At 38.1% G+C, this 21,276-nt stretch overlaps 1 protein-coding gene across 3 annotated transcripts in view; it reads left to right on the top strand.

The window, feature by feature from the left end:
* Window positions 1–18,958, top strand: part of LOC124873910 (tensin-3-like) — a 66,346-nt gene extending 47,388 nt beyond the window's left edge. For 2 of the 3 annotated variants that reach the window (XM_047374957.1, XM_047374961.1), the window contains 11 exons: window positions 6,409–6,565; window positions 10,556–11,013; window positions 12,104–12,187; window positions 12,340–12,471; window positions 13,099–13,194; window positions 13,383–13,460; window positions 14,192–14,269; window positions 14,367–14,535; window positions 15,440–15,508; window positions 16,011–16,040; window positions 17,031–18,958. In XM_047374957.1, coding sequence (XP_047230913.1) covers window positions 6,409–6,565; window positions 10,556–11,013; window positions 12,104–12,187; window positions 12,340–12,471; window positions 13,099–13,194; window positions 13,383–13,460; window positions 14,192–14,269; window positions 14,367–14,535; window positions 15,440–15,508; window positions 16,011–16,040; window positions 17,031–17,172 — 1,493 coding nt within the window. In that variant the 3' untranslated portion in view covers window positions 17,173–18,958. The remainder of the gene's footprint in view (window positions 1–6,408; window positions 6,566–10,555; window positions 11,014–12,103; window positions 12,188–12,339; window positions 12,472–13,098; window positions 13,195–13,382; window positions 13,461–14,191; window positions 14,270–14,366; window positions 14,536–15,439; window positions 15,509–16,010; window positions 16,041–17,030) is intronic. The other variant, XM_047374960.1, reaches the window with a different exon arrangement.
* The last annotated feature ends 2,318 nt before the right edge of the window (window positions 18,959–21,276 follow it).

Below are 21,276 nucleotides of genomic sequence, written 5' to 3'. Positions count from 1 at the left end.
TGTAGTCCGAGCCATGCAACCGTCACTCTGTGATGCAGAAAGTATGTGCATGTGTTGTGGGTTGGGGCTGTTGGTGCTGTTGGTTGGCAGACGTGCCTACATGGGTCAGTGCCAAAAGGTTTTCACAGTTTGACCGTAAACTGAAGGGGCTTTGTGGTCACTCAAAGTGCAGAGAAATCCGTGCAGTCTCAATAGTGGGGTTCTTGTTGTGGAGGTGAAATAGTCTTAATTCTGAATATTGTAATGAATTTACTATAAAGTACAAAACACCTAAAACTGATGAATCAGTGGTAATCTCTGAAAGAGAAAATAAAATGGATGCACATTTTTAGGTGACTAATTTCAAAATGTACACATACAGTGCCTCGCAAAAATATTCAGAGATTGAACTTTTTCATGTGTTACAACAGAAACTTATTGTATTTTATTGAAATCTTATGTGGTAGACCGACACAAAGTAGTGGAAAACTGTCAAGTGAAAACAAAACAATGCAAGGCATTGTTTAAGTTTTGTGGCACTATTGGCCTTTATTTTGTAAGTTGAACAAAAGGAAATCAGGTAGAGAGACAGAGAGGGGAAGACATACAGCAAAGGGCCGGGACTCAAACCTGTGTCAGCTGTGTCGACGACTGTAGGCTCCGTATATGGGTCGTGCACTTTATCCCTGCCCACCGCGCAAAGTTTTTTAACAAAAAAATCTAAAAAGTGTGGAATGCATATGTTTTCACCCCCCTGAACTGCTGCAAGTCTTTTGGGGCATGTCTCGTTTAAAAATATCTCAAGCTCGATCAGATTGGATGGAGGGTGTCTGTGAACATAAATTTTTAATTCTTTCTACAGATTTCCAAATAGATTTAGGTCTGGACTTTGACTTGGCCATTCTAAAATATGAATATGTGTCAAGAAGGCTCTTGAAGTAGAACCTAAATGCAGAAGCAGCACGTTGAGTTGAAAAGTTTAATGAATGAAAAGTTAAAAACAAACTTGCGAAATGCAAACAGGCCTTTTAAAGGCTTTCTTTCATCAACAGCTTTCCTCTTGCCCCTCTTCCATTTTTGGAGTTCAAGACTAGTTGTTGTCAAATTGACAGATTATCCCATCTGAGCTATGGATCCCTGTGGTTCCTCCAGAGTTACCTTAGGCCTCTGGTTGCTTCTCTGATTATTGCTCCCCTTTACCCGTTTTCTTGGCACACTGTTTTAATTTTCGTTTGATGCATAAAACAGTGCTCTGTGAGATGCTCAACTACTGAGATATTATTTTATAGCCTAACTGCTCCTTAAACATCTCTGCACCTTTATCTGGCAATCCTGCCAATTGGTAGCACTAGATTTTATTTAAGAGTAATACAAATGCTAGCCACATTTTATTTGTAAAAAGAAAATCTTTGCACTTCACAATTATGCACTACTCTGTTTACCTTGCAAAATTCCTCAAAATATACACCAGAGTCTGCGATTGCAACGTGATAGAATACGGAAATGTTTAAGGGTTGCAATAATTTTTGTAAAGCACTAACTGACTCTAAAAGAAATGTTTGTCTGCTAACTGTACTGTGTCGGAGAAATTTACATCTTCTCCCTTTATCATGAGGTTTTAGCTGTGGATCAATTGAAGTGTCTGATCATAATGTAGCTGAACATTTCACCTCTCAAATCAGAAGCATGGATTCCTTTTAGTTGGTCAAGAACCAAATACTTCTAAAACACAACCAACAAAAAAATTACTATTTGAATAAACTAGAAAAGTGTTTTTCTGCCAAACAACTTTAATCAAGACTTTGTTATAATTCTTCAGCTGGACCGAAGAGTTTGGTCTTTTGTCGTAAATAAGGAAAACAGGGAACAAGGAGTTGTTGTATAACCGCATTGTATGAACACAGCGGAGTTTGGGCCGACATTTATTTCTTTTGCTGATTTTTTGGTCTCATTTTAGTTTCATGAATTTTGGTTAATGAAGTAACCCTATGTTCTCCCACAGTGCTACCAGCTAAGTCAGTTGGAATTCTCTAATATAAATAAAATAGTTAAATATTTTGCTATCATTTATTAGAAAAGAAAGTTTACAACCTAAACCATAAGCGAGACCCAAACTTAAGACATTCCAGTTGAATCTATTTCCTGTTTTTTTTTTTTTTTATATACACTGCTTTTTAAACCTTTCTGCATAACAACAGATGTGGTCATTCTGAAATAAGTTTGTCACAGATTTATGGAAAGATGTTCTGCCTTTCTTCACACTATATTCTTTTCAGGTGGTGTTGGTTGGTTTAGTTCCACATCCTTCCACGTCTCTTTAGAGCGACAGTCATTTTTGTCATCTGGTAAAATCGTGCAGCCATAGGCAGGACTCAATGGCCATGTGTCACGATTACCACAAATTCTGTCCAAAAAGTGGTGCTTAAAATGGAAACTGTGACAGGGGCATTTTCTTGGGATGAACTCTGCTGCATGATGCTGTATTATGCATTAGTACAGTACAGCAACTCTACCAGTCGACAAGATCACTAACATCCACTTTGGATTCAAAAATTCATAGTCTTACACATAACACAATTAAATCATATTTTGCTTTATTCAACAGATGTTTCAAGTAAGCTGCTGTAATTCTTTTGTTTTAAAGATGGGATTTCTTCCTATTCTGTTAGATTCTAATTATTCTCCTTCCTTATCTATCTTATCTTTCCTCATGATTTCCTGTACTGAATGTTTTCCGTAATCTTATAAAAGCTAAACTTTGCCCCTTAGAGGAAGTTCGGTAGTAATTATATTACTTTTACAAACATTGTGTAACACACCAACAAAAAATTGCTAAAATATTAAAATGTACAGAATGTAATAATGGCAGTTTTATGAAACAGCTGAGAAGACTGTTCTGAACAGTTTTATAAACTTCTTTGAGGCAGAGGGTTAATCTAGCTCCAACAAAGCGCTAATGCAAGCATGCAGGCTAAGGCCTATACCAACTGTCACTGGGAGAGGGATGGGTTACACACCTGGACATATTGCCAGCCTATGGCAGGACCAACACACACACACACACACACACACACACACACACACACATATATATATATATATATATATATATATAATTAATACATCAGTGCAAAGAAAAACAATAAACAAAAAATCTAAAAATGGGTATAGGGTCTAAACTACAACAGAGCTAAAAGAATACATGGTCTATGTTGCAAGACTGCACCCAGTACAGATTCTTCACATGTCGACTTGAGGCAGTGAGGCAGCAGGTTTGGCTGTTCTGTTGTCAGGCAGGATAAGCAGCAGATGTGACAGAAAGCAGCTAGGAAAATGATCCCTGGGAACACAGAAAAAGATGAGGCTCAGCTGCTTTCCAGAAGTCATCCCAAGAGAGAAGAAAGTGACAGAGACTGTGGGAATGTTTAAGTCCTGATGCCCTCCCCCCTTTAGTTTTGTTTGTTTCCTATGAGCATTAACAGCAACAACAACTTTCCAAGCTGTTTCTAAGATTTAAATCATATGATGTCCCCAGGTCAAGGTTATAATAGTTTTGGACTTTTCATTATAGTTTAGTTTCATTTCATTAATTCACTTTGTGGATTTGCTAGTTTTTATTAGTTATTATTTTAATAATGCTTAGTTTTAGTTTAGTTTTCATTAGTTCTAGTGCTAGTTGTAGTTTTTGCATATCTGGGTTAATTTACAGGTGCAGGATTCAAAAAGGTCAGAGTATTGTATTTATGTAATTATGTATATTATGAATTGGGCATTAAAGACTCAACACAACATACAATTTTCAACAGTCCACAAGATAACAGCCTTAAGTGCAACATGTGTATAATTCTGACCCTGCTGAAAATAGTCCATGTAATGGACATAACATGAACATAATAATATTAACTAATGTAATACTACGCATTATAATGTAAACTTAATCTCATTCACATAGTCATCCCAGTCTCAATAAACATATTTACCAATGCATTCTTCCGCTTGCAGTGTACATGTGTATAAACTGGCCATCAAATTGGTCGACGGTGAAAGCACTCCATTATGGTTGTTTTCTTCCCGGAGCTACCTGGCCTTGATGTGGCTCCTTTCTCAGGGCAGCTACTCAGAGAGCCTAGCTTGTCAAGATACTCACAATTAGCCCTCTTGTGAACACTTTTCAAATGGCCTCTGACATTTGTGTTTTTTTTTTTCCCTTGATAAGTATTCCACACATTTTATAACCCGTTTCTACTACAAGACAATTGCTTTTTCCTTTCTTGCAGTTGTACTCGAAGAATTCCCAAAAAGGACTCTGGCGCTTTCTCCCAACTTTTGCTTGTCATCGTTTTGCAGGTTAGCGTGGTGAGTGACACCGCCAGGGAGTATGGCATGCTGTACAGTGCCAACAGCTGACGTAAACTGCTCATGTGGAAAAAAATCAGTTCCAAAGGCTTATAAATAAATTGATAAACACAAAAACTGGTTTGCTGAACTGTTTAATTGAAAAAGAAAAATTATTTTGGTTTGACATTCTTAGGAAAGTTAACCTACCAGTTTATTGTGATACTACAGTTTTAACAGTTTTTTCCAGATGGTAGAAGAAATTGTATAATTGTACTAAAACTGGTAATAAGAGACCCGGTCACACTGAGCCTGGGACCGCAGGAGGTTTCTTTCTCTAGAAGGGAACCTTTTGCATCTGCAAGTGTGTAAATAGAGCAGGCCTTACCTAATTTCAATCACAGTTAATCAAACATGTTTTAGTACAGTGAATTGATTACCGACAAACATTTGTTGCCAAAGGCAAATATAAAAGTAGCGGTCGATTAAATGGGAGCAGTGAGCCAATTGCTCCCATGTTTGTTTGCTTCTACCTCCTTTTTTTTTCAGCTTTCTTTGGTAGTTGGCGAACAACTAATTGGTGCATCCCAAGTCTTTCAGTTGTCTTTCAAAAATCTCCTGGACCCAATCTGTTCTCCAGATCTTTTAAACTTTAGATGTCTTCCTCCAAATTGGGATTATATGGTCAACTAAATATGAGTGTTCTTTGTTATAATCAGATTAAGATTGATGATATTAGATAGGATTGGTTGGAATTCAGTTAGACCTGTTTGCCTTGTAAGGTGCCTTAAGATGTAATATTTTTGAAATGGCGGTATATAAGTAAAGCAAACTGAATTGAAGAAATGTGGGGATAACCCATTCATAATGACTAAATGTAGAATAATACTTTCAAAAGATTAAGTTATAATAAACTTACTATAATATGAGTTATATTATATCATCCTATATGACAAGACACAAGTTATTGAAATAGAAGTCAAACATTTTAGGATTGGACGTGTTTTATGTAACATCCAGAACTAAAGCTGCAAAGTTATAAACCACTTTTAAGAGGTCAATTCCAATGTGTTTTTAAATTAAGCAAAGTGGTACTTTAGTAATAACAAAAGTATCTGTAAATTGGTGTTTGAATGTGTGTGTTTGTGTGCGATTAGGTGAATGTAATCCAGGAGCTTTGAGAGGTTGGTATGACTACAAAGGCGTTACATAAATTCAGTTCAGTCATGACAGAATCTGTTGATGTAAGCAAAACTTGATGGAATATTTTATTCCTTTATGTACATAAAGGTACATAAAGGTCACACACATGTTGTACTGTTCTGCTAATGACCTAATTGTTTGATTTAGTGTTGAATGTTGCAAGGCAACGACCATCGAAGACTGGAGTTTGACAACTTTGATCTAAAGAATGCTCTGTTTGAATCTACTTTACACCATTAGTTTTCATGTGTGTTGGCAATGTTTAAATAGACTAAACACACTAGAGCTTTATTTGTTTTGCATTTTTTGCATTCAACGCCTGTGATTATGATATCTACTTGAAATGATGTCCCTTGTTCAGTTCACACAGCTGGCAGCTAACTCCAAACTCCTGCACCTTTAAGCGCTCCAACTGTCCTGCTGGAGCAGAAGACGGGAGGGAGGAGGGAGTGAAGTGAAGAGGCTCGGCAGGCTAAACAACGAGCTCTTTATAATGAGTGACTCTTATCACCGTGACTCATGGTGCTTTACGGTTCTGTTCTTTAGCTTGAGGAGGCTCGTCTGTGTGTTTGGTGAATGACACAATCAGGACGTTATGTTTGCATATTCCTCACAGCTGCGCACCAGTTCAGTTTCTGCTTCATACAATTGTACATCTTGGATGCAGGATCTGCTAAATTTATCCATAGATCTAAAAAAGAAGCTGGTTTTAGTTTATTATAACAACACATTTGCTGCTTAAATCACTCATGCAACATTTATTTTGTGCTAGAACTTTGTTCTGTAAAACACAACAAGTTTGTTTCTATTCTCTCCAACTATAATCCAAACACAGTCAGGATCCTTACACATGCAAACAAGCTTTCTCTTTTCTGTCTGTGTTCTGGTCAGAATCCAGAGGTTTCCTGGATGGCATGAACCACTCTGGTGGCTCCACAGATGGAGAGCTTTTCCGACCTCATGTGCCCGTCACTCCGGCTTCCTGTCAAAGGATCTTTGGCTCCATGAACTCGGTGTCAACTGGCAGCCCCCTCCAACACACAGACAGGTAAAGGTGTCTAAAACAAAATAGCTCAGGATGTTCCTTGTCATAAAGTGAATATTTATTTGGTGATTTATCCAGTAAGGAAATGTAGATACATAAAGGTTGAAGATGTTGGTTTGATTAAAAAAAGTAAGAATGTGTCGATATACACTGGGCTCCCCATTATGTATGTTAGAGCTTTGCAAGCTTTCATGATACAGAGTTCATGTGCACCAGCATTGATACATTGACAAGAATTTAAAACAAGAATAGTCACGTCTTCGTCACACCAAGCCTTTGACCCCACAATGACAGCAGCCTCTTGCAAGAGTAGTGGTCTTTCTATGTAGATGCATCCTAACACATTCTCTGAGTCCTGCCACGTCAGAACCTAAGTTTTTGGTATTGTCTTGGATATATATATATTTTTATGTATATACAGGGGTTGGACAATGAAACTGAAACACTTGTCATTTTAGTGTGGGAGGTTTCATGGTTAAATTGGACCAGCCTGGTAGCCAGTCTTCATTGATTGCACATTGCACCAGTAAGAGCAGAGTGTGAAGGTTCAATTAGCAGGGTAAGAGCACAGTTTTGCTCAAACTATTGAAATGCACACAACATTATGGGTGACATACCAGACTTCAAAAGAGGACAAATTGTTGGTGCACGTCTTGCTGGCGCATCTGTGACCAAGACAGCAAGTCTTTGTGATGTATCAATAGCCACGGTATCCAGGGTAATGTCAGCATACCACCAAGAAGGACGAACCACATCCAACAGGATTAACTGTGGACGCAAGAGGAAGCTGTCTGAAAGGGATGTTCGGGTGCTAACCTGGATTGTATCCAAAAAACATAAAACCACGGCTGCCCAAATCACGGCAGAATTAAATGTGCACCTCAACTCTCCTGTTTCCACCAGAACTGTCCGTCTGGAGCTCCACAGGGTCAATATACACGGCCAGGCTGCTATAGCCAAACCTTTGGTCACTCATGCCAATGCCAAACGTCGGTTTCAATGGTGCAAGGAGCGCAAATATTGGGCTGTGGACAATGTGAAACATGTATTGTTCTCTGATGAGTCCACCTTTACTGTTTTCCCCACATCCGAGAGAGTTACTGTGTGGAGAAGCCCCAAAGAAGCGTACCACCAGACTGTTGCATGCCCAGAGTGAAACATGGGGGTGGATCAGTGATGGTTTGGGCTGTCATATCATGGCATTCCCTTGGCCCAATAGTTGTGCTAGATGGGCGCGTCACTGCCAAGGACTACCGAACCATTCTTGAGGACCATGAGCATCCAATGGTTCAAACATTGTATCCTGAAGGCGGTGCCGTGTATCAGGATGACAATGCACCAATATACACAGCAAGACTGGTGAAAGATTGGTTTGATGAACATGAAAGTGAAGTTGAACATCTCCCATGGCCTGCACAGTCACCAGATCTAAATATTATTGAGCCACTTTGGGGTGTTTTGGAGGAGCGAGTCAGGAAACGTTTTCCTCCACCAGTATCACGTAGTGACCTGGCCACTATCCTGCAAGAAGAATGGCTTAAAATCCCTCTGACCGCTGTGCAGGACTTGTATATGTCATTCCCAAGACGAATTGATGCTGTATTGGCCACAAAAGGAGGCCCTACACCATACTAATAAATTATTGTGGTCTAAAACCAGGTGTTTCAGTTTCATTGTCCAACCCCTGTATATTGGATATATACATTTTAAATGTATAAATGTTATGCAAAAACCATATTATGGCCTGCAGAATCATCGGGAATACCGCTGACTTGACAGATGTCCAGAAGACAATGATTAACATCCTCCAAGGGCTCCCGCATAGTCTGGTCAACTTGACTCTGCAGACGTCCGCTCGTACTCTAGGTGGACTCAATGTGGACTGAAAGTGGACATACTTAATTTTTATGATTGCGTATGTAGTGTCAAACAACAACACTGGACTATGAAATCTCAAAGAGACACAGACAATGTGCACAGAGTCTGTGCTGCTTACAGCACACCCGACTATGTGGGAGGTCACAAAAGGTTACTGTTAAAGAAGCTGGCTGTTCACAGAGTGTATTCAACCAGCTTATTCAGAGAAAGTTGAGTAGACGAAAAAAAGTGGATAGGTAGGAAAAGTTGCATGAACAACAGGGATAACCACAGCCTTGAGAGGACTGTCAAAAAATCAAATTAAGAGTGAGAGCTTCACAAGGAGTGATTTTAGGGCTGGAGTCAGTGGATCAAGAACCACTACGCACAGACGTGCATAGTGGTTCTACAAATGTCCTGGAAGGGGTGCCACAAATATGGGCTACAAATGTTGCATTCCTCTTGTCAAACCAGAGACAACATCAGAAGCATCTTCCATGGGGTAAGGAGAAAAAGAACTGGACTGTTGGCCCAAAGTCCTCTTTTCAGATGAGGTCAGCATTTTATTTGTAAATCAAAGTCCAAGATTCTGGAGGAAGAATGGAGAGGAACAGAAGCCATGTTGTTTGAAGTCGAGTGTGAAGTTCCCAGAGTCAGTGATGATTTGGGAAGCCAGGTCATCTGTTGGTGTTGCTCCACTGTGTTTTCTGAAGTCCACAGTCAATGCAGCCATCTATCAGAAAACTTTAAAACCCCTCATTCTTCCTTCGGTACCAATAGCTCGTTAATGACCATCCATGGTGTTCTTGTTCGTGATAGGCCAGCAAACTCGCCTGACCCAAACGCCATAAAAAATCTATGGAGTATTGTCAAGTGGAAGATGAGAGACACCACACCCAACAATCCAGACAACCCGAAGGCTGCTATCAAAGTAACCTGGGCTTCTGTTGAACCTCAGCAGAACCACAGGCTGATCCCCTCTATGCCATGCTGCATTGATGCAAAAACACATTCAAATCTGGCCCAGCCAAGTACTGAGTGCAAAGAAATGAACATACTTTTTAGAAGCCAGACATTTCTGTTTAAAATATCCTTTCTTATTCAACTAATTCACATTTCTGAACCGCTGCATCTGGAGTTTTCATTATCTGTGTCTTTAGTTTCACTTTGAGATATATGTGTAGTTCTAGCATGCACAGATGCAATCCATAGCATGATATGAGTGCATTTCAAATATTATAGCTCGCCTAATAATGCATCCAAGCAGTCCTTTACAATTGGAATATAGCACATATTGATGCTGTGATGAACTTTGTGCCTTCATATCTTTTTTTATTTCCACAAATTCCAAAGTAGGAGTGAACTAGAAACCAAAGCTGGATTCTTACACCTACTTTAACATTTATTGTCTTTTTATTGTCTTTTTATCTCAGCGAAATGTAAAAAGTTTAATTATCCTCCACATTCAGAATGAAACCATGACTGATGGTTATAAACAGGCTTCGTCATTCCAGAACCAGCAGGAGTGCAGGTTGTTGACAAAGAACTCGTTGGCCCCATTGATTCATGCAGCTGATAATGATCTGCAGCTGCAACAGAAATTCTGAATCATCAGGCTGTTTTCAGATCTGTCTGTAAACCTCTGGCCTCTGCAGACTCACCTGACAGGAAGTACCTGTTTCCATGTTTAGGTCATTCAACTCAAATGGGTTTGACACAATTCTTTTATGCTATGCACTGTCATAAAAGAAGGTTTGTCTAACTTACAATATACAATCTAATTATAAAACAAAGTCCGTTAAAAAAAAAAAAAAAAGTTTATCCATTTTCAAAATCGTAACTTATAAAACAAAAAATATCTATCTTTTTTTCCTGCTAACTGTAATAATGTGTATAATGTTACAAAACTGCTGCATGCGCAGATGTGTTTTTAAATCTGTATTATTATTATCCTAGGCATCTACTAAAGAGTATTTATCAGAAAACTGCAATATACAACCCAGCTCAGTTTGTTTTCTTTTCCAGCCACCTAAATAGGGAATCTGTGTTCAAGATTTTTTCTATTATGGATAATTTCCCAAATAATTACATGCAAAAATATTTCAGTTCAAGTTATATCTTCATCTTTACTTGTAGCTCCACTCCTCCTCTTGTGTGGCCCGACCGGACTCCAAACTCCTTGAACTCATCGTATCCTCCTCAACCTTCATCCCCTCTACTGCTCATCTCCCCGAATGCCCACAGCTCTCCGCGGGGGGTTCAGAGGGGCCAGAGAGGGAGCTTAGGGGTCCGCAGTGAAACTGACAGCGCCGACTTGTCTTCGTTGTTGTTTTTGGGAAACGGCGGCCTGGAGCTCAGCCTGCTGGAAGCTGTGGAGGACCTCAGTAATATGAATCTTGGGGGAGATGCTGGGATTGCTCCTCTATTGCCAGAGAAGAGAAGAAAAGGTGAGGTGGGAGAGCTAGGCTCACGGTCCCCCTCTCTGAGCGGGTTTTCCAGCCCGCACAGCGGCAACAGCCTCAGTATTCCTCTGTCATCCTCCCTGACCTCAGATCCGTTTAGAGGGCTCAGTGGGGCCTCGTCACCAGGAGCAGGTACTATTACTCTTACAGGGTCTCACTATGGCATAACACTTATTTGTTTTCTTCTATTGCATGTTTATTTAACCGAAATTATTAAAGGTATTTTAAAACTTTACTTAAGTTCCTATACATATTGTCTTCAGAAATATGAACCTGCGCACTTGTAGGTCAAACATTTAGCATCATAAATTCTGCAATAAAGTCTGTAAGGTGAACTAATCAAAATAAGTTAGAGGAAGAAAGAATCATGCCACTGTTTTTGGTGCCTAACATATCATTTTACCCTTTAAAGTCACCTACCTTTATCAGCTAGTTTTGCTTATCTGTTCACAATTAATCCCTTAAATCTTACCAATACAAATCCCCAAGCTAGATGTCTCTATTTAAGAAAAGTATTGACTATTGATTATTTAGTACATAAAAATATTTTGGCAAGCAGGGGTGGATGGCTTGGTCTTGGTTTGGGCTCTTCTAGTAGTCAGAAATAAAAAAAGACTAATCAAAGCGAAGATTTCTGCAAAGAAATTGTAAAATTGTAGAAAAATGGAACACAATAACATTTACAACAAAAGAAACATCCATAAAGAATATTTATTTGGTCTGATCCACAGAAAGAAACAAAAGATCCATAAACCTGTCGTGAATGGGCCGCATTTGACAATGTTTTCCATCATGTTTTTACAGCACAGGTTAAACTGATTTTAACTCTAGAGATCAAAAGACTGGAAACCCACAGCTTTACGTGTTTTTCTAAAGTAGAATGTGCTGAATAAAAAAAGTTTTTGGTGCAGTTTCTCATATAAAAGACACTAAAATTTCATAAAGTCAAATGAAAAAAAAAACAAAAAACAGAAAAAAGGAGCAAAAAGGTGAACCAGAAAGAGCGAACTTTCAACAATTATATTTCATGCAGACTTCTAAAGGGATTAAATGTTACCAAACACATCTAGTTTAAAATGTGTTTAATCATTCCTGCTAAAAGTAAAACAATCTAAATTCACCGCCTATCTAGACTTTAGGAATCCGCCTGACATTTCCCCCCCATTTTACCCATCGTCAACATCGTGAAACCTAACGCCGAGCTCTGATCTATGCTCCTCAGACTATGGCAGTAAGCAGGACACTGTGAAGTTTGTTCAGGACACGTCTAAGTTCTGGTACAAGCCCGACATTTCCAGAGACCAAGGTAAATATTGGCCTTGGAACAGAAAGTCAACTGGCCTCTAGTGAGCATATAATTCACCTCTGTGCAAAGGCTTTTTTCTTCCTCTTTCAAGGTGAATGTGATTCTAACTTTAGCCTTTCACTGCTTCCTCCCTGTATTTACGTGCTGGTTAGCCATCGCGCTGCTGAAGGACAAAGAGCCCGGCTCGTTCATCGTCAGAGACAGCCACTCGTTTCGTGGGGCGTACGGACTGGCCATGAAGGTGGCCACGCCTCCTCCATCAGTGGTACATCACAGTAAAAAAGGTGCATGCAAAATGGCAACGCCATAAATAAAATCCCTCTTCATCTTTAGCTCTCTAGACAACACCAGCTGCATTTGGAATAAAATTGGACCATATTTGAAACTGTTCATAATTTCATCCATCTTGAAAGTTACATCATGGTTTCATCAGAATAACACATTCTCCTACAAAGTTTTGGATGTTTAAAAAAAAAAAATGTCTGTCCTGCAACCCTACTACATAGTCCAGACATATGGAGAATACAGGCGATTTTTGTCACATGTAGAACAAAACCAGTACTTGCTGGAAATCTCTATAGCTTCTTCACTGTTGTTGCTCCTCTCTTGGCAGCCTTTTTGACCAGTTTCTATCTTTTATTTTTATCAAGTTTAAAGAAATTTCCAGTTTTTGTAATATCACTGTTGTCACATATTTACACTGATATCCTTTCCATCTTCTCAACAAAATATAGCTTCAAATAAAAGATGCAAATAAGCAAAATCCAGACTTGTGTAATGAGAATCTTTGTTATTTTATGTATTATGTTATTTATGTTATTTTAAGTATTAAAATTGATTTAACCATGTCACGTGTGAATGTGGTTTTCTTTTTCTCCTAAAATGCTTTGTTTTTATTTTAACTCATTTAGTGGGAGACCTGTCCAGCGAGCTGGTGAGGCACTTTCTGATCGAGTGTACACCAAAAGGAGTTCGTCTTAAAGGCTGCCCCAATGAGCCTTACTTTGGTGACAATCATTTTTCAAACTTTTCTTTCACTATTTTGATATATCCAGTTGATTAAAAAAGGACAGCCACAGTTTTTAACCCAGGATTTGTAAGTGTTTCCTCTACCCCCCTCTGCTGGTGGTAGAAATGAGTTGCAGCTGTACTTACTAGTATTTATGATGCATCAAATGTCTCTCTCCTTGGACAGGAAGCCTCACAGCTCTGGTGTGTCAGCACTCCATCACCCCACTGGCTCTGCCGTGTAAACTCATCCTGCCTGACAGAGGTAAACAGTTTGAGTCAGAGTTTGTCCTGAAGGAAGCACTGAGAGTTTATCTTCGCTATGTGAGGAGCGGTTTAATAAACTGAAACTGTCTGAGTCTGCTTCTTAGTTTGTGTTGTTTTTGTAGATTATTTCATTATTTCATTTCTCTTTTTAGAAATATAAATATATATTGGTAACAATAACTTCTGTGCTCTACTTTTATTTTTAACGCACTTTTAAAAACATATCGATTTTTTTTTGGTTTGGCATAAAATAGAGTAGGTATTTTGCAAATGGAAAAAATCTTTGTAATTCTATCTCACCTAAAAAAAATTAGGTTTAGTCTGAATTAATGTCAGAGAGTGAGGAAAAAAGAAAATGTGTGTTTATAAACCTTATGAGCCACATTTTTGTTGGCTCTTCTTCTTTTGTGTCACTACATGCACATATCAGACCTTGTAGAAGTAACTAAATTCCTTAAAAGTATTAGAAAGCTTTTGATAATAGTCTTACTTGGATTAGAATTGACCAAATTCATTTATTCATTCATTTTCTATACTGCTAATTCCATAGCGGGTCGGGGTGGGGGGCTGGTGCCTATCTCCAGCAGTCTATGGGCGAGAGGCGGGGTATGCCAGTCCAAATTATAAATGCAAAATATTTTTCCATGTTGAATGTTTATTTTATCTTTGTGGGACCTTTATGCTTTAATGTGACTCATGTGTGGCATCGTTGCTGTTTGTGTCCAATAGATTCATTAGAGGAGCTGAATGATGCTTCAGCACAGACAGCAACAAACTCAGCAGCCGAACTTCTGAAACAGGGTGCAGGTAAAACATTTACTGATAATGAAATTATATTTTAATATAAAAGTCATCTGTGCCTGTTTTTTCTGAAATGCTCCTTTAATGTGTGTTTGGATGGTAGCATGTAATGTGTGGTTCCTGGGTTCTGTGGAGCTAGAGTCTCTGACGGGTCAGCAGGCGGTCCAGAAGGCGACCACGCTGACGCTCTCCATGGACCCTCCCCCTCCCTCCACTGTGGTCCACTTTAAAGTGTCAGCTCAGGGAATCACGCTCACGGACAACCAGAGGAAGTGAGTAACTGATCATCCACAGGCAACATTTTGAAGATAAACGGCAAAACTTAAGAATAAATACAAAAACAATTAAAATTTGTCTCTGCTTGTCTACTGCTACTAATATGCAAGATAAATTGCTGAATTTTTTCACGTTTTAGCCCAAACCTATTTCTGTTTTGTTATTGTCATAAACATGAACACCTCTACTGGTCAATGGATGATGATAGTCTGAACTAGTTCGATCACTGCTTCTGTTTTAACTCAAATATTTGCCACAGCATCAGGCTATAGGTTGTCTGGGTGGAAGGATAGTTGAGAGTTAGATTGAGAATCGTTGCTGTGGACACAGTCAAAACCAAAGTCTCTAACTTGCAATTGTACACTCTGCCTGCGCACTTGTTACTGTGTAGTTGTTAAGATGCAGGTCAGCTTTAAGCTGTGCCCGTCTAACAACTCTGTGGCCCAGTCTCCAAAAAGTAGACTTTACCTGGTGCAATAGTGGCCATCACGAACATGCATGCCAAGCTTTGGAATCGTTTGATTAGAAATGACACCAAAAGAGTAAACCTGAGATTTAAAAAGTAATTAAATTATTATGGATTCAGATAATATAAAATGAAAAAGATAAAAGATAAAGAAATGATGAACAATAAACTGATTAATCAAATAACAAAAAGGTCCTAATGTATGTGATTTATTAATACTTTTTTAAAAAAAGATAATGAAGAATAAAATATGTTTAGTGAACTAAAGAACAAAATCTAGAAAAATCTATAAAATGTGTTAGCATGGTAAAACGTTTTAGCTATTTGTTTTTTTTTTTATAGTTCTTGATTTTGCAGCTTTGGACGTTCATAAAAGATAAACATGAACTCAGATAGATTAAGAATCTGATGTGTTGCTGTGTTTGATTCTGCAGGCTGTTCTTCAGGAGACACTATGCTGTGAACACTGTTATATACTGTTCTCTGGATCCACTGGGAAGGAAGTGAGTAAAACAACCAATAATGGAACCTGTATACGACAGTCTAGCTACCTAAATAAATGAAGATATGTAGTGAACTTTGTCTTAGTTGACAAGTTAAATAAACTATGTTTGCTTCGCTGTCCTCCACTTTCATTAAATGCAATATTTTGTGGTAACTTCATTGTTCTTGTTTGTAAAACATTTACAAATATGCAATTATATAAATTATGTTAAGCTACTTGTTCATTGCAAAAGAATGGCAATTGGTCTCTCTGACCTTTAACTACTTAATGCACTCTAACACAAGAAAATAATGAACATCTCAGAGCGAACTGAGCTGACATTCTTGCACATAAAATGCTGTCATTACTTTTTACCTGACTTGCTTCAAATAACTTCAAATAATACTTCAAATAAAGTGATAATTTATTTGTTCCAATAGCACATAACATTTAATGATTTATTAAATCAACTGTAATTCATCTGTATGATCCTTATGTCAACATGTCTTTTGTCCTAATAGGTGGACAAGAGACAGCGTCTCCACAGCAAAGTAAGTTTATTCCTGAAAAGTCTTTGTGATGTGCATACGTCATGCTGTTTGTTTTTTTCCCCAGTTGCCTTCTGTGGTTCTCAATTTTATCTTATTGTCATATTAGCAAGTCCTGTATAATGTAACTTCAATAATACAGGACCACTGCATAGCCTTTAAAACTAGGATAATTCAAATGAAAGCAAAGGTAAAGGTTGAGTAGCTTAGGTTGCTTGTGGGACATGGTTTTTGACTGTGTTATTGTTTATAATTAAAGCCACATTTTTGTTGGCTCTTCTTCTTTTGTGTCCATTTTGTTTTTCACCCAGAAGCTTAGAAAAAAGGTTTGAGGTAATTTGACACATTTATGTTTCAGAGAAATTTGTTTTGAAACTACTTTGCGACCATCTTCCAGTTGTAAATTTCATTTTAGACAACTTTAGTTGTTGTCAAATCTCCTACAAATAAATCTGATCTTGAATTTTACTAGTATAAAAATAACCTGACAGTATGGATCCTGTTAACTAGTATGAAGTATCATCAAGGATAAGATAATGTATTTAAGGCAACATGCATATTACCTAACAGAGGTTGTTTTTTTAATTATTGAAATTGCTGCAACACCTCTGGTTAAAGGTTCTTGAAACTACAGCATGAAAGCAGTGGGGACAGCAAAAATAGGATTTTAAAACCTTTTAAATAACATTTCTACTCTGATTTGTTTCTAGTTTTAATCTGGCTGATCTTTGAGGTTTGGGATCTCATCGACAGCCTCTGTTGTTTTAGCCCAGATTGTTTCAGAGCAGTTAGCAGGTAGTTTTTCTACATCATTATGCTGGAGAACAGAGCAAATTGATTTTTTTTACTGTTTTTAATTTTCAACACGTTGTAGTCTCATTTGGATTATATAAAGTTTACAAAAAGATGATCCCTGTTATCAAGGGACCTTATTTGTAAGTGATTTTAGTTAAAGCTAATCATTTGTTTTACTCCTGTGTGCCTGTCTTCCAGGATTTTTGGATTTGTTGCCAAGAAATCCCAGAGTGAAACTGAGAATGTATGCCATCTGTTTGCTGAGCATGACCCTGAGCAGCCAGCAAGTGCCATTGTCAACTTTGTCTCAAAGGTCATGATCGGTTCTCACAAAAAGTGATGGGAAGAGAAGATGAGCTGCAGCATAAAGATAATCTGGATCAAGAATCAGATCCCTGCTGTGGAATCATTTCATAATTATGAGTAAAATATGAACAAGATAAAAAGCCAAAAAACTTTTAGCCCTCACACTCCTCGCTGGATCCTGTTGGTTCTTCCTGAAAACTTATTTGTGCCTGCACTGCAGGATGCCTCCAGAGGAGGGAGCCATAACTCTGATATCATGGTTCCTACACTGTTGGATGGACACTTTGCAAAGTAAGGTATACCAGTGCCTTCCAGGTTTGAATTAACACTGAATATGAAAGTGTATGTAACATTTCCCAGACTCTTTAACAATTTTTTTAAATTTAAAAGATACAAATTTTTCCTAACTAACAGTAAAAAATATTAGTTTTTAAATTGATGTCATAATAAAGGTGGACATAGTCACCTAGTTGTCACTTTCTGTCTCATCATACTGATCAGACCGTCAGTTTTACATTTGATCCCATGGTATAATATTTTTTAAATACCGACTGACAATACCACAAAAATGCATTCTCATGCATTATCTTTTGTTTCCCATAAAGATAGCTACACATATTTTTATTTAATTTTTATTAAGTTCAAAGCAAATTTACAGAAGCATAGACCTATATAGAGCTATATTGTTATAAGGTAAAAACTTTATTGTACTAACAATATACTTTTTAAATTAATTAATCTGGGCTAATTTTGGGTCAATTCTGTCTTTCCTCAATCCTGTAAGGGTCCAGATAATTCAGTAATCATCTCACACTACACTGTGTGACCACATAACCCACCTGATTGCAGACCAGATGGTGTAATTTGTATCCATGGAGCTTACCATACCCCTGCTGATCAATCAAAAAATGCTGCCACCTCAATCAGATCAGAATAATTCATCCTCCTATACACCCCAATGTGTTTTAAGTTTCCTCCCTGCGTATGCATGATTTTTATAATACTGTCCAAGTTGATCAATAACAGCAAAATATCTCTGTGGCTTAATCCAAGTATTAAATACAATCACTTCATGTTGACTAGACATTATCTCAACCAGCTATCTGCACCACATCAGCTTCATGTTTTAGGGTAAACATAATATTTTCAAACAACAAAAGGTATTATGTTATAAAAGAAAAACTTCAGTATATTGTTAAAACATAAAAGATAAATTATTAGAAAAATATCAGTATCACATTATAATATGATATAGATATTATTTTTCCTTTGCTTTCAGCTCTACGCTTCTGTACAAAAAATATTTCTACAATAAAATATCTAAATATCTAAAAGGAAACATTTGTTTATTGAGCTTTTGTAAAATTAAAAACGTTTTGCACATGGTTTCTTTGCCAAAAAATGTACTTTAACTCACTGACTTTAATTTTAGATAGTGGTAAAAAACGTCCATTAAAACACACTAGTTTGTATGTAAGTTTAGGGAGTTTTTGAAACATAAATGGATCTAACTCTTTTGACAGTGCAGATCTGTCTTTAGTTTTCAGGTGACCACAGGATTATTCATTTTTATCCAACCAAACAACAACTGACATAAGAAAAGCAACAATGCGGTTGCACTGTACTTAAGATGTATTGTGTATTATAATATTTATCCCTAACTACAGATGTTTAAAAATCTTTTTGCAAATATATTATTTTGTGTATTACCACATATTGTACATTAAGGTTTCATATAACTGTCGCTTCTTTTTTGTTTTACTAACTCTGTTGTTTATACTGTATGTTCATATTCTTTAAATACAGATTTGTTTATTGCCGTTTTCTGGTCTGATTCTCAGTTATTTTCTTTATTTTATAATTGTATTGAGCTACAGCACCTTCTTTTATGAAGCCTTGTTTACAGGTGTGTTTATTCTCATCACTATGCAATGCATAAACTTAACACAAACCGTAAAAAAAGATAATTTGTTCTAACAATGCTTCGTGGCAATAAGTCTTTTAGTGATGGGAAGTCTGTTCTTACATTTGTAAATTAAATGTATGTGTGAGAGCATTGTTTATAGCAGCAGAGTAGAGTATGTCCACCATGCCAAACAAAAACTTCACAAATCTTACCTGCCAATGCCAATCCACTTTTGTTGGAGGCAGTATCATGGTGTGGGATGGCATCTCCCTTACTGGAAACACAAAAATAGTTATCATTAGAGATGCAGAGAAATATTGAAATGACATTCTGCAACTAGTGGCAATCTTAGATTTCCAATCTTAGGTACCGAACTCTACCCTTCAGGATGTCATTGCTCATCCCAACAGGGGTTTATCAGAAACTATCTTCAGAATCTGGGGGTGGAGTGAATGAAATGGCCAACCTGCCACCCCAACCACAACCCCATTAAACACTTGTGGGATTACCTTGGGTGTGCTGTTCATGTCAAGGTGACCAATTCAACCAAACTGGCAGATGTGTGACAAATGCTGGTTGAGGAATGGAATACCATCCCACATAAATGCGCGACCAAGTTGATGACCAGCATGGGGAGGAGTTGCCAGGCTTTTATGGTTATGTATGGTTGCCCCATACACCAAGGTCGTCTAATCAATCATCCAACCCAATAAACAACACCAAATAAGAGTAAATAGCAGATTAAGCTGTTGGCATTAGCAGGGAGTATTTGGCAGGTTTATCATAGAGGTTTAAGGTTGTGATACATTTAAAAGAAAATTGTTCTCTTTCATCTTTTTCTCCAGTCTTTAGCTTTTAAGGGGCTAAATGAACATATTATTTAAATCACACTAGTATAGTACATTTTTTAAATTTAAACATTAAAAATAGCACAAAAATCAAGTTATATCCTGACATTTAAGTTAAAAAACGTTTGGAGTGGAAAATGTGCAGGAACCATAAAATATGGATATAGACCAATTTTTTGATAAAATTATTTTAAATTACTGTTTGGTAGTTGTGGGTGAGTTGCAGTGCTGTAGTTTACAATTCTACCAATAGATGGCAGTAAAAAGCCACTATTTGTTAACACATGTATTTAACTTGCTTCCTTTTTTGTAGTTTTGTAGTTTTTTCCAGCTACAATGGATTCATAGCAGAGAATCAGAGCAAACCTGCCCCTACATAGAGAATCCCGACTTTCCAACACAAAACCAGACAAAGTGTTTCCATGTTCGTGTGTGTGAGTGATAAAGAGAATCTCCTGGAGTACATGACAGAAGACGGGGGTTGGGAGGGGAGGGAGTTAAATGTCTGATGCATCCTGCAGGTGCCTTGCAGACTGATTGATGGACCGTCAGTTTCTGCATCATCAGATATTGACTCTGAATGAGGCTCTTTTCAGGATCATAGTCTCTGCAGAGAGGACCGGGGATCTGGAAGTAGCACAGAGATGTGGGGATCCAGTCCTGCTTGGCCTTCAGGGGACAGCATGGACAAGGGGGGTGTGCAGTGATGTAGCATGTGTGTGTGTTTGTGTGTGTGTGTGTGTGTGCATGAGGGGTGGGGGTGGATTTCGCTGGTGAATGACCTCACCATTACGGGAAACTTTCCCACAGCCTGCACACAAAGAAGGCCGTCAAAAGGTAAAAAGAATGAGAAAGAATAGAAATTTAACACAGTGTGTAAAAGAAGGAGGCAAAGTGTGGAAGAGCAGCTAGAGGATGGGAAAAGAGGTTGTTTCGGAGGGGGAGTTGTGTTGCCTGTTCAAGGTTCAGAGATTCTCTGGGTTGATAGAGGTGCTGCATTCCCCCTCACTCAGCCTCAGTCTGTCCTGAATCTGCTGAGTCACCCATCGCCATTTTCTGCCCCTCCATTTGGACTTCCTGTTGCACTTCCTGTCAGACAGCGCACCAGCACCTGGTGGCAAGGTGGTTTTCACAGCCGCCGGCCAGAGCCACTGGACAACATCACGTTCCTGGCATTTCTCGTTTCAAATGGTGTTTGGAAATCCAAAGGCCGGCTTCCGTTTGGGAATGCCTCCCTCACAGAGTCCCTCTCAGCCTCTGATCAGTGGCGTCCTCTCACTTTATTTGAGTTAGCTATTTAAAGCCTGTGCTAAGTATGCTGCTGACTGTACAGGAGGGGGGGAGCAAACACACACACACTCTGTCTCACACGCTAAAACCACAA

This window comes from Girardinichthys multiradiatus, chromosome 9 (assembly GCF_021462225.1).
Source record: "Girardinichthys multiradiatus isolate DD_20200921_A chromosome 9, DD_fGirMul_XY1, whole genome shotgun sequence".
NCBI classification, from domain to species: Eukaryota; Metazoa; Chordata; class Actinopteri; order Cyprinodontiformes; family Goodeidae; genus Girardinichthys; species Girardinichthys multiradiatus.
Note: the sequence above shows the minus strand (reverse complement) of the source record. Positions and strands in the feature narration are given on the sequence as shown.